This window comes from Coenobita brevimanus, chromosome 92 (assembly GCF_032717465.1).
Source record: "Coenobita brevimanus isolate Jiangsu-jjx chromosome 92, ASM3271746v2, whole genome shotgun sequence".
Taxonomy (NCBI): Eukaryota; Metazoa; Arthropoda; class Malacostraca; order Decapoda; family Coenobitidae; genus Coenobita; species Coenobita brevimanus.
Window position 1 is genome coordinate 7614410 of NC_137045.1, and position 13352 is coordinate 7627761.

The 13352-nt window shown below is 42.0% G+C and overlaps 1 protein-coding gene across 1 annotated transcript; it reads right to left on the reverse strand.

Annotated features, from left to right (window-relative positions):
* Window positions 1-325: 325 nt before the first annotated feature.
* On the reverse strand, window positions 326-8213 carry LOC145412068 (uncharacterized). The gene is made up of 4 exons (XM_080281986.1): window positions 8135-8213; window positions 3556-3681; window positions 2135-2256; window positions 326-730 (listed from the first exon to the last, which is right to left on the reverse strand). Exons 1-4 carry the CDS (start codon window positions 8181-8183, stop codon window positions 326-328), a joined length of 702 nt encoding a protein of 233 aa, XP_080138112.1. The 5' UTR covers window positions 8184-8213.
* Between the last annotated feature and the right edge of the window lie 5139 nt (window positions 8214-13352).

A 13352-nucleotide genomic window follows, 5' to 3' on the forward strand; every position in this document is an offset into this window, starting at 1 on the left:
ACACCATCTTGTCCGCCCACGATCTGCTTTGCTCCCACTGCTTCTTTGTTTCCTTTTTCCTTTTTAGTGCATTCTTAACGTCTTCTGTCCACCACCATTCTTCTCTAGTTGTACGTCGCTTTCCCGGTGTTTCTCCAAGTACTTCTCTGGCCACTCCTCTCACGGTTTCTGCATTCTCCTTCCACCATTCTTGAACTCCCTCTATATTTACCTTCACCCTATCTAGTACCTTAGTCTTGAACTCTTGTCTCTTCGCTTCCTCCTTCAATGCCGTCCATTGAATCCTCTTCTCATACCTCCTCCTTCCTTTTCTTGGTCTTTTTAGTCACACATCCATCACTAGCCGCCGGTGTTGTGGTGCTACGTGATCACCTGGTATAACTTTACAGTCTTTTATCTCTATCAGATTTGATCTTCTGTACATAAGGTAGTCTATCTGGGTAGAACTTCCTCCACTCTTATACGTGATGATATGCTCTTCCGTCTTGCAGAAGAAAGTATTAGCAATTGCCAGGTCAAAGGAAATGGCCAGATCCAGTATCCATTCACTCTCTGCATTTACATTTCCAAGCCCATGGCCTCCATGTATCCTCTCAGTTCCTTGGTTATCTGCTCCAACATGTCCATTCAGATCCGCGTCCAGCGCCACTTTCTCCTCCACAGCAATTCTCTCCATCTCACGTTCTAGCTTTCTCCAGAACTCTTCCTTTTCTTCATCTGTTGATCCGGTCTGTGGTGCATATGCATTAACCACATTTATTATACATGCCCCATACATTAACCTTACTGTTATCAACCGATCTCCTCCTCGCGCCACTTCAGTCACATATTCTTTCATTTCCTGCCACACCACTATTCCAACTCCATTCCTTCCCTCTGCAGTAGCACTATACTATAATAAAGTTTGTATCATCTCCTAATTCCTTCGTCTTGTTACCCTTCCACCTGGTCTCCTGCACACACAGGATGCTCACCCTCCTCATCTTCATCAGCTCCACCACCTCTTTTCCTCGACCTTTCAAAGTCCCAACATTCAGTGTTGTCACCCTCAGGGCAACAGGAGCTCGCTTCTTTAGCCGCGCTCGCTCAGGCCTTTTATTCAAGGACTCACTGCACAGCCACCTAATCATTGTCATTTCTGTGCGTTTGAGCCTTCAAATATCCTCTTCCTTTACTGCCCAGGTCTCACTACCATGCAGCATTTCACTTCTAACACATGTCGCGTACAAAGATCCCTTAGCACGGAGGGAGAGCCCTCGCAATGTCAGGAGAGGCAACAGCTCCCTGAACTTCTTCCAACTACTCCTCACTCTAGCCACTGACTATCAAATTAAACAAAGCTTAAACAAAGGGTGTCAGTCCCATGTCATGTGTACCTTCGTATACATTTCATTCACCCGGCTCAACCCCATCAGTTACGTAGCAACTTCAACTTCCATGCCTCAACTCATACACACTCATTTACTATATCCATGCATGTTCTTGCATTACCGTTCCTCCTTCCACCTTCCAGTTCACGTTCACCATTTTTTTCTCTCACCCCACCTAAATTACATCCATTCTCATCATATGATCATACCATCTATGCATTCTCCTTAACATTGTCAACAGACTTCCTTGCTCCAAGTATTTCAGGAATCACACTTCATGACCTGTACATTCTACTCATTAATCCAGTTTCTACTGCACTTAGTCTTAACTTTTCACTTTACTCCACAGTAAGGTCTCTCATCCATACCTTAATGTGGACACTAGCACACTTTCATGCAATCCTTTTGTATCTTCCACACTCAGACCTCGTATATTCACAAAACACCAACACCACGCAATCCTCTTGTATCTTCCACAGTCAGACGTCATTTATTATCAAAGCTTTCATAGCTCCATCTTCTTTGTTTTTGCCTTACCCATTTCCACTTTCCACGTGGACCTCTTTTTCTGTCTGACTACTGAAAAGAGGTACGGTAATGAAACTCCCTCACCTATTCATGTCCCTCGTTATTCACAATGAGAATAACTTCAAACAAATGTCACTGTAATCTTAGTTACAATTACTTTCAAACACGATGCTCAAAGACATTAATGAAATCTCCTGACATTAGCTGGACTATATATATATTAGAGTTGTCTCAACCATGAAAGAGTTAAGTGACTGACCATTGATGTCACGAGCGTCCAGTACCGGGTTGTGGGTGAGGAGGACCTTGGCCACGCCCAGACGTCCATAGCGCGCCGCCAAATGCAGGGCTGTTCGCTCTGAAGACAAAAACGCTTAATGTAAGTTAGCTCTGTATAAAGATTGGCCTATAAAGATGTGTGTGTGTGTGTGTGTGTGTGTGTGTGTGTGTGTGTGTGTGTGTGTGTGTGTGTGTGTGTCTACGATTGTCGTCCCGGGACCGAGTCCTCTGCCTTATATACGGAACATCACCGGGACCTGAAGGACACAATGTCCCTTCATCAAGCTGCAAAAACTCTGTGAGAAGTCGAACAGGCAAATAACCCCGTGAAGACAGAGGAAAACGTTTGAGCTGCTATACGAAAGCTGTACAGTACAGAGAATACCAAAATCTTAAGCAGAAGTGAAGAGAGATAAAAAAAAAAAAAAAAAAAAAACTCATGAAGTGCCCGGTGTAGAGGGATGAACTTGTTTGTACTGGGGTATAAGATCGAGTTGTCAGAGGTAACGTTGGATCCTCTCTTTGATTCAAGCATAAATTGCAAGCCTAAACGCGTGGGCCCAATTTCCCATCCCGGCCAATACAGTGATTACTTAAGTTCCCTACGGTCTTTACAAACTGATCATTTCAGCACGGCTTGTCAAGGTGCGGTGAGCGTGAGTTTAGTTCTGGAGTTGGACAAGATTTCTTGTTCTCCCAGGGGAAGGACAGAATGAGTTCTTCAGTGACTGGGGTGAACAGGAAACACCATGGCTGTCAGACAGAAAAAAGGATCAGCTACGACTCTTGGACTTCGAGAACGAAAGCATTCTGAAAAAGCTGAAAAGATGTTCGAGGACACAAGCTGGACGCAATTCCTCTGGCTTAACAGCGACAACAGATGACGATAATGACAAGTTGGCCGCTCCATTGGCTTGTAAATCACCCCATCGCCCACAAAATGCAACTGATAACGCTCGTGGCTACACGGAATAGCGGAAAAGCAAGCACTTCCTTCACTGCAGCTGCTAGAAGTCCCGGATGAGATGTATCGTAGACTGTTGTTTGTTTCGCCATCAACATTTCGTCGAGCACGCGCCAACTGTCGAAAGTAAATGATCAAACAATTTTGAGGAGTCGATCTCCAAAGATCCACCAGCCTTGCCTTATGTACCGCTTCTTTTTTTTCTTTTTTTTTTCTTTCACAGGACACCTTAATGCTCTCTTTATGTTACCTGCATCTCTTTAATATCGACACAGTTTCCATCCGATACATACAAGAAAACAGCTTGGTGCGATATGCAAGGTAAATTATCTGGGAAGAGGTGATACGAAATGCAATGGACATAATAAATCACCTGGGAAGAAGTGTCACAAAGGAGAATGTAGCACTACTCACGATTCGCCTCCTTCCTGGTGTCGACTGGGACGCCTTGCCTGAGCAGATTCCAAACTCCTTCCTCGTTGCCTTTGTACACGAACCTCAGGAGCTGTCTCTCAGGTGACTCGCTGCTGCACACGCTCACTGCAAACACATAGGCCTGTATTCTTATTGCTATAGGAGATTTCGTAGCGCTTCCTCCTTTGTAGCTTATTTCTCCATATACCACGTTAATACTGTATGTTACTTATGCAGTATATGTTGATATTACAATGTCATAAATAACATACAAGAGAATGGTTAGGAATATGAAACAATAAATTGCTTAGGAAGAAGTACTACGAAATCTGCCATGCCAGTCACGCATATTCATTGCAATGGCAGGTTCGTTTTTAACTGACAGAACTGGTCTCTTCTTACATCGTGAATATTAGCTTGCGACTACAAGAAATTCGACGAGCTTTAGGTATGAGAAAGGAAGGAATCTAAACTGACCCTCTCATCTGACTACACTTGGCCATTAATTAAGCTGAAGCGAGTTAGGGATTGTCAGGTAAAAGAAAAAAACTTACAGTAACGCATTGTTATTACTACTTTGTTATCCATTACATCTGTCGCTCTTCACGTCCAGTGGTAAGACGCACCTACTCAGCTGATAAGTTTCCATCCCAACGAAAAGAATCCCCAGCATGGTAGGCTCAATGGGGAGTGAAGACGCTCACTATGGACTTAATGGTTCTGCACTCGCCAGTATTTGTCGCAAATGGTGGTTGTACAAAAAGAAAGAGGAGTGAAGATATTGTTGAGAGAAAGAGAGAGAGAGAGAGAGAGAGAGAGATGCAACTTAAGAGAGACTTTTCATCCTGAAGAGGTTTGATATCGTCTAAATTATCCCCTTTACTACTGGATATCCTTCATAAGTTAAAAAAAAAAAAAAAAAAGTCTGGACATAGAGGAATTAAAAATAGCTACGGCCTCTTGCTTGAAGGCGATACGAACTACGAGTATTCATTCCTTAATTCCTTGACGTCGCTATCCTTGAGTTCATCTGACGTAAATGGGAAAGGCACAAAGGCAAGTATTCGCGTCGGCTAAGGAGGAAGTCTCGCACTTCCTCCTTGTCAGTTATTTACCTATATTAGTACGTTGATACATTTTTGTGCGATATTTTTGCAATCTATGTTAGTATAAAAGCGATATGAATAACCAGCTAGAGAAAAAGAAGCTGTAATAAGAAAGGGAAAACAGGAAGGAAAAGGAAAATAAAAAGAAAGAGGGAAAGAGAGAAAGCGACAGGTGTTCTTATTGCAATTTTAACTGCACTCCTTATCCCTTTTATTACGGGGAGCTCTCACCTGTGCTCAGTAACCTACTGGATCCGATGACGTACTTTTATTTCACTCTTGGTGTCCCCAGATGAATGTATTAAGGGACAGTATTTAAATCGGAATGGTTAGATATAGCCTTCATAGATGCATCTCCTAACCTTTTAAAAAATCGTCTGTAGGTAACAAGAATAAAAATAAATAGACTTACTCTTTCTGAAGGTGTTAAAATTGCTTATTGGGGACACTCGTATAACTACTGTAGACAAAAAATGTCAGGGAACAGCGACGCCGTGCCCGAAACTAGACCTTGATCTTTGACCGATCTGCACTAAAATCGAATAGCTTTCTTTCCAACCCCACAACACACAGTGCATGTACCAAGTCTGTTTTAAATAGCAGCATTCATTCGTAAGATAACGTCGTCTCCTGAATCTTACCTTGACCTGTAACGGCAGGCTGGGGGAATCACACTGGCGTGATGATCACTGATGGCAAATAAAAGCACACAAGCAGACGAAGAATATTTTACCGAACAGTTTCGGTGAACACTGCCACCATCATCAGTGGTGAAGACAGAGTGGAGGAAATGCACTCTGCTGACCAGTGAAGATGGCGGAAATGTCCACTGAAATTATTTGGTATCATATCTTTCGTCTGCAAATGTGGGTTTTATTTACCGTCACTGACCTGTGACCTTGACCATTGATCGATTTGCACCAAAATAGAATTAGTTCTTATCACACCCACAAACAAAGTATATACCAAGTTTAATCTAAATCGGATCAGACCCTCATGCTATGTTGACATACATATATAAATACATACATAGAACTAACTCCATTGCAATAGCCTTCGGTGTCACTAATAAGCGTATAGCTGAAGGGATTAATGGCAATTGATCGTAACCCCTTTCATGCGAGTAATCTCTCCTAGGCTGAATAAAATAGCTGTCTGGCGATAATAATGAAAAGCTTCATAGTACGGAAAGGAAAATTCATGTTTGCCTCACCCGATGCTGATTTTAGCGTTATCCTTCTATATCAGTCTCTCCGCAATTTCTGCCGGTTACGTAAGTACTTCTGGTTATACTTTTTTGTAATTAGTCTCCCATAACATAAGTGGGAAATAAGTTTATAGTGAGGATAATTATGATGATAAATGGTCGCACTACATTGCATCAGACAGAGCTAGTGGGTGATTCACAACACTAAGGTGCCAGAATAACGCTAACACTGTATAACCGTTATTAAGGAACGAATTAAAATCATGCTACATGCTCACATACTCCAGTCTGTGCCAGTCATGTACTGTATTTAAGAAACTCTCTGATAATAACCTTTAGATGCATTATCCACAGGAAATTAAAAGTCGCTCTCCCGCAAGTGGGGGGGGGGGAGTGACCATCAGTTGGACAGGTGCACGGATGTGGTGATGATTTCATGCTTGATAATTAAGCGCTTACATTTAATTAGTCTTGTTTAACGTCGCTAAAAGAATTAAAAAATACCCGATGAGCTCAAACAAAACTCTTAGGCAGGCTGCAATCTTCCCAAAGGATGTGTTATGTTGCGCCGAACATTTGCCAGTAAGGACCACCGGCTTCACTTATGGAGAAACGTTGAAGGAAATCACAGTTTCAGTATTTAATGTACATATAGTGATACTGCATTGAAATGGAAAAAAATAAGTCTCGAAAACCATTTAAGTCTATTCATTAATAACGAAAATATTGTCATTATTCTGGGACCTCAGAGTAGTGAATCACCCAGCATCACGCCCATCTGCAAAACTCTAATCCACAGTGCATTACCATGGACTAACCTCGTGTAATCCTATGTCACCCAACTTGTGAATATTGCCCAGTTTCACACTATTAAGTGTTGAACCGACAAACAAAACGCTAATTAAAGTCTCAGGTCAACTACTAATTTTATCTTTAACATTCCTCATATAATATGTCTAACTGATTAAGGTTTACTTATATAGGATTAAGGGTAGTGTATTTCGCTTCCGTTACAGTACTTAATTTTTGGTATAATTCTCCAAAGAGATTGAAATATATATGAATATATATTATGGGGGTCAGTTCACTCATGATACAAGTGTTCTAACTCCATAAATATTAACTCCTATTGATCTCTGTTCAACTATGCACACGCACACACACACACACACACACACACACACACACACACACATATATATATATATATATATATATATATATATATATATATATATATATATATATATATATATACAGTGTATATATATATATATATATATATATATATATATATATATATATATATATATATATATATATATATATATATATATATATATATATATATGTATATATTTAACCCATTGGGTCTTGAAACTCCTGTGCCAGGGATTTTGCTGGAGGGGCGCTAGGCGTACCGCCCTCCGCCTGTCGGCTTATAGTCGCGAAGCTCATAGGTCCCCACCCGGAGGTTCCCTTCTTAATTAAATTTTGAAAATGCCCAGTTTCGTCCCATGTTGAGGACACTGGGTGCCAATTGGATCTCTCTCTCTCTCTCTCTCTCTCGAGAGAGAGAGAGAGAGAGAGAGAGAGGATAAATAGACCACTTTGCAACGTATGAGAGTGACTGAAATTTCAGATTCCGAGCACTCCGTACAAGCTATAGTGTTCCGGTGAGGCCAAAGTGCAGATTTGGATGCTCTCCCTGTCTCTTTATTAGTGTTCACGTATGTGCATAGCGTGTAAATTTAGAAGCTGAGTAATCAATAGATGTCAAGGAACCTTTGTAGGCCAGTTTAGTTTGCACTGACTTAATCATCCATTGTCTTTCAACAGAACCCAGACTGAGTCATGCACGCTTCCATCTCGTTCTCAAGTAAAACATCTTCTCGGTATGCGTCTTGACACAACGAAGATGTCAGAGAACACACTGAAGATATCTTTTTCTTTTTTAGTTCTTTCTACCTCCAGACGATTTTAATTAGAGGGAGACTTTTCGATTGGGAGGTCATATATAACAGACTTAATAATCACCTTCTTTACTACAAATCAACCCTAAGTTAAAGACAGTTGTCTGTACATAACAGAAAAATAAAACGTCATCGTGTTAAGGGGTAAAGTCGTTCGTGCAACTCTCATACAAGTCAGCTTAGCAGTGCAAGCATAAAAAATGAGTTATTTCCTGAACGTTACATTGTACACAAAAAATCATTACTGAAATTTGTTGCAGATAAAAAGCAAAACGAACCTTGTTGCCACATACCTGTATGAGCGAGGAGCGTCAGGAAGAATGCATGTGCGGGAGTGAACATCTCAACTGCCTCACACTAGGCTTCCTCACCAAACCAATGGCATCAACAGTGTAAGACTCAAGCCTGAAATGTTGGATGTGAACGTTATGATATGTTGGGGTTTGGTGGCGGAAGGCGTTACTGTGGAGAGATTAGTATGTACATTGTAGCTACTATGCAGCTTGCAAACAACTGAGTGGGAGGCTGGCCAGCGCAAGCATGATCAAACCGAGTTTTAAGGGTCTGAAGAGACAGCTCATCCGCAAACCCCAGGAAAACCACTTTCTGTCACTGAAAAGTGATCCACCCCCAATTAGTGCTTCACTCATAAGTATAAATTTTGAAGGCTTTGGACTGTTGCATGAGAACTTGATGTAGAAATTTGCGCTGGAGTGGCTGTGTGTGTGTGTGTGTGTGTGTGTGTGTGTGTGTGTGTGTGTGACAGTCTACTGCAAATGTACTCGGCAGGATGCGAACATGTGTGAACGCATGTAAGGACACATTGCTACACCCTCTTAAATGTCTGTTCTCGTGGGGAGGGGGGGGGGAGGGAAGCCCTGATCAAATGGACTGGTCTGTCCACGCGCTACGAACCCTACGCCGGAGGTTCCGGGGTCAGCGGCGTGGGTTGAAGCAAACAGTGTGTGGATCCTGGATGGAGGTGTGCGGCAAGGACCTGAATGGGTCATCGTCGTCCTAACTCTTATTCACACTAATTATTGCGGTAATAGTAATACACTGGTCCATAATTTAGTCTATAGGGTAATGTGTTACACTAGCAACCGTGGTGATCTAGCGATTATCGCGTTCACCTCTCATACTTGGTGCTCAGATATACTGGATTTGAATCCAGTCGTGGCGGACATTAAAATACCTATATATTTTCGTATGCTAATATGCAGTGTATTATTATCCTTTTCGAAGCGCACCGATGACAAGCGTTTTCAGATATAACATGTAATCAGTCCAGCTCATGACAGACTCGAACACTTCGCAAAGCCCCGCAGTCGTAACATTCCCGAGCCTAAGTTGTGATGTTTACATTTATATCGTCACTGAAACACTTACCATACACTTCACAACCAAACTACATTGAAGCTAAAGTGCAACATGACAAGACAAGTGATTCCTAATAAAATTTGACACTCGTGGCAACTGTTTCATCGTAACTACTGGCTAAGATCCTCTATGAACATGCCCCGGGTATTCAGGTAAGGGGAGGGGATAATAAATGGTGCGAAGGGCCCAATCAGAGTGCCGTTCGTTCGTTGGTTCGATCCCCAAGAGTTGATTGGAGACTTTTCTATCACATCATGCCTCCAGGGAAACTAGATTGGTTTGGATTATGGTAACAAAGCCTCGGATTCCCTACACCTCGAAAAGGGTAAAATGCGTGTGGCTGTAATCACTTTGTTTTTTATTCATCCCCACTCCATCAATTAGTAAGAAACATGGCTGAGATGGTGATGATGACGATGATGATGATGATGATTATAAGGAAGAGAAAATAGTGATGATGATAATGATGATGATGATGATGATGATGATGATAAGGAGGAGTAGGAGGAGAAGGAGAAGGAGGAGGAGGAGAAGAAGAAGGAGGAGGAGGAGTCAATGATGATGATGATGATAAGGAAGAGGAAAAAGTGATGATGATAATGATGATGATGATAAGGAAGAGGAAATAGTGATGATGATAATGATGATGATGATGATAAGGAAGAGGAAATAGTGATGATGATAATGATGATGATGATAAGGAAGAGGAAATAATGATGATGATAATGATGATGATGATGATGGTGAGGAGGAGGAGAAGGAGAAGAAGGAGGAGGAGACAGTGATGATGATGATGATGATGATGATGATGATGAGGAGGAGGAGGAGGAGGAGGAGGAGGAGGAGGGGAAGAAGGAAGAGGAAACTAATGATGATGATGATGATGATGCTGATGATAAAGAAGAGGAGGAAGAGGAACCACTGATGATGATGATGATGATGATGAGGAGGAGGAGGAGGAGGAGGAGGAAGAAAAGGAAGAGGAGGAGGAGGAAGAGAAGGAGACAGTGATGATGATGATGATGATGATAATGAAGAGGAGGAGGAGGAGGAGGAGGTGGAGAAGGAGGAGGAGGAGGAGAAGGAGGTGGACAAGGAGGAGGAGGAGGAGAAGGAGGAGGAGGAGGAAGAGACAGTGATGATGACGATGATGAGGAGGAGAAGGAGGAGGAGGAGCCAGTGATGATGATGATGATGATAATGATGCAGAGGAGGAGATAGTGATGATGGTGATGACTACATTTTTATTTTTATTCTATTTTATTATTTTACTTTACTTCTTTGCAATAGTTCAACTGCTTTGTTCCAGCAAGGGGTTGTCATTTTTATTTTTATTTTGTTTTCGTGTGACGGTTTGGTTCAGCTTGACATTTCGAACTGGAAGGATGAAATGTAATCTTCACTGACTCCTTCATTAATAGCGGTTCTCTTAAGCTGAAAGAAATCATCTGAAAGTGATAAGAATTAATAAGTAAAATACGTCACCGGTTTCATGGGGTTACAGTAATTCTGTTCTTTTACAATGCACTCTGGTAACATATTCAGGCTAACAGTAGACGATTTTGTCAAGCTATGAGAGAGAAACCCTAGCAAGAGTACAGACTATATTGACTGAACAAAACTTTGGTAATTTTTTACAGAATTTCAAGATTATCCCCTTCAGTTCGCTGACGTATACTCTATTTTATTTCTACTACCTTGAGACGATTTAATCCATGCTACAGATTTTTTCGAATTGAGGTGGTTATAATGGACATTCACTAACTCTTTCAGTACGAAAGAAGATCGTTTCTAAGTTCAGTAATACCGCTTGGAAATATTAGGAATGTACAGAATTAATACATCACATTAGTTCGCTCTTGCTGCTGCCAGACGATTCTCTTTAGATTAAAGGAACCCGCTAGCAGTGAAGCGGGTAATGAAGGTTGCTTTTAATATATCCCTGGTCGAAAAGAGTCTACAAATCCAAATCTCATCGGCCACGGAGAGAATGAATAAAATAAAAATCACTGCACCTGTGTACTCTTGACCTAGTTACACGAGCCGCTACTAAGCTGATGTGGGGGGTTCACCTTAACACCTCAGCCGACACTTGTGGTCTCTCTCTCTCTCTCTCTCTCACACACACACACACACACACACACACACACACACACACACACCTACAGTCCGTATCTGGTATCAAAATAATTTCTGGCACATGTGTTGGCCAAATTAACCTCTTCTTCAGGAGCCTCTAGTGTTTGGTCAATAGCATGTGTGTCTACCAGTCCTCCTCTGTTTTCGAATCCCAGCCGGAGACGGGCATTTAAAGGTGTTCAGTAATATGTCCATTAAAGCATTCTCATCTGTTCATTGACACATACAGACTCACTCACTCACAAACACAGCTGCTACAACAACACAGATTGTTACATGCACTTCTCACCTTGCACGTCTTAAGCCTTCCACGCCTTTACCCAAGCCAGAAGCGGGTAATTTCTCCTGTGACAGAAAGGGGTGTGATAGTAGCCCTTAAGGACCCGCAACCGCGGCTCAGATAGAGCTACTCGCCTATGTCAAGTATGTGCAGACCGCTGCTGCGATTGAAAGACCTTTTTTTACAGTGGGAAAGCCATGGTTTTCATAAGGGTCGGTAGCAGCACCTGCAGAATTTACTGGCGAATCTATACAGCTAGGGTGTTCGGAAGGGGTAGGGGGGGAAGGAGCACTGTAGGTCCTCCTTTACATACAGTACTTAGACAAATGTCAGACACATTTTTTAGGCCACAGAAAATGGATAGTTTAATGTATCAGTATGAGGTACTTTATTCCATTGTCTCATCATCTAATTACTCAGATAGCTTCAACTTCGAACAAGTATGTGCAAGAAAAAAGAACAAGGCTCATCCAACATGCAAATATATGATGGACAATATAACCTATGTAATTTGTTCTACATATCATCATATTAATATTATTACGTTGATTTATGGCATTTTCTCTTTATAATATTTACTGTGAGGATGAACTGACACTTTGACCCACCCCCCTGCCCCGTCCACGCCACTGCATCAAACATACTAACATTCCCAGGCTTCTGTTATTCACTCGCAGCTGAATAATATCATCTGGTGTAAGCTGGAATAGAATACTAGAGTCATCCCGACCACGACAGGTTTAAAAGTGACAGTATTAACACTCTCAGGTTCCTATGATCATTTTCAGCTATGTAAAATCGTCTGGCTTAAGGTGGAATAGAAGCTAGAATAGCCCTGACCATCAGTGTTAACACCTCGTGCTACAGGAACACACGCGAGTCGGAAATGCCGGTCGTGGGTGGCTTATCTATTCTCTAGTTCTCGTGCACTTTACCCTCATCCACCCCACACCGGTTACCACACCCCACCCCACCCACTAAATACCTCATTAGAAAATGTAATTAATAAGGCTGTGAGGAGTGGATGTGTGTGTACAGGAGATTTGGTCTTGGTCTTGGTTATGGTGGGAGAGTCACTGTCGCTTCAGCTAGGTGTGGCCTTGAATCTGCACTCTCTCAGAGCATCCTGTTAACAAATGAGAAAGAGGGGAAGGGGGCTTTGTGAGCAGTTAAGAGGATATGGGTATTGTACAGTATTCCCACCCCTTCCCACTCACCACACCCCCTCCCCTATACTGTATGAAATCTGATTTGACAGACTTTTCCGAAAACTCTTTTACACACTCAACTGTTACTATATTCCACCCATCTCTCCTACTCACACCTAGCAACAAGTGTTTATACTTTGTGTAACTCAGTCAATCTCAGCCTTCATGCTGTACCGTCCGTGTCGTGTCATTTTTGTCATATAGGCGTATCAGACCAAATGATTCTCTCTCTCTCTCTCTCTCTCTCTCTCTCTCTCTCTCTCTCTCTCTCTCTCTCTCTCTCTCTCTCTCTCTCTCTCAGGATATTTATAACGACAGGATTAATTCCGAATTTGAGTATGGTAGGGATAGCAAGACAATAATAAAAAGGACGTCAGACTGCTGAAGGGTTTTGGTGGGATCGTTGACACTGCTTGTCCCATTTAGTGCGAGCTGAATAAAATTGCTTAGAAGCTAGTATAAGAACAAAATCTGACAGTTAAAGACTGCCAACCTTCCCAGGGT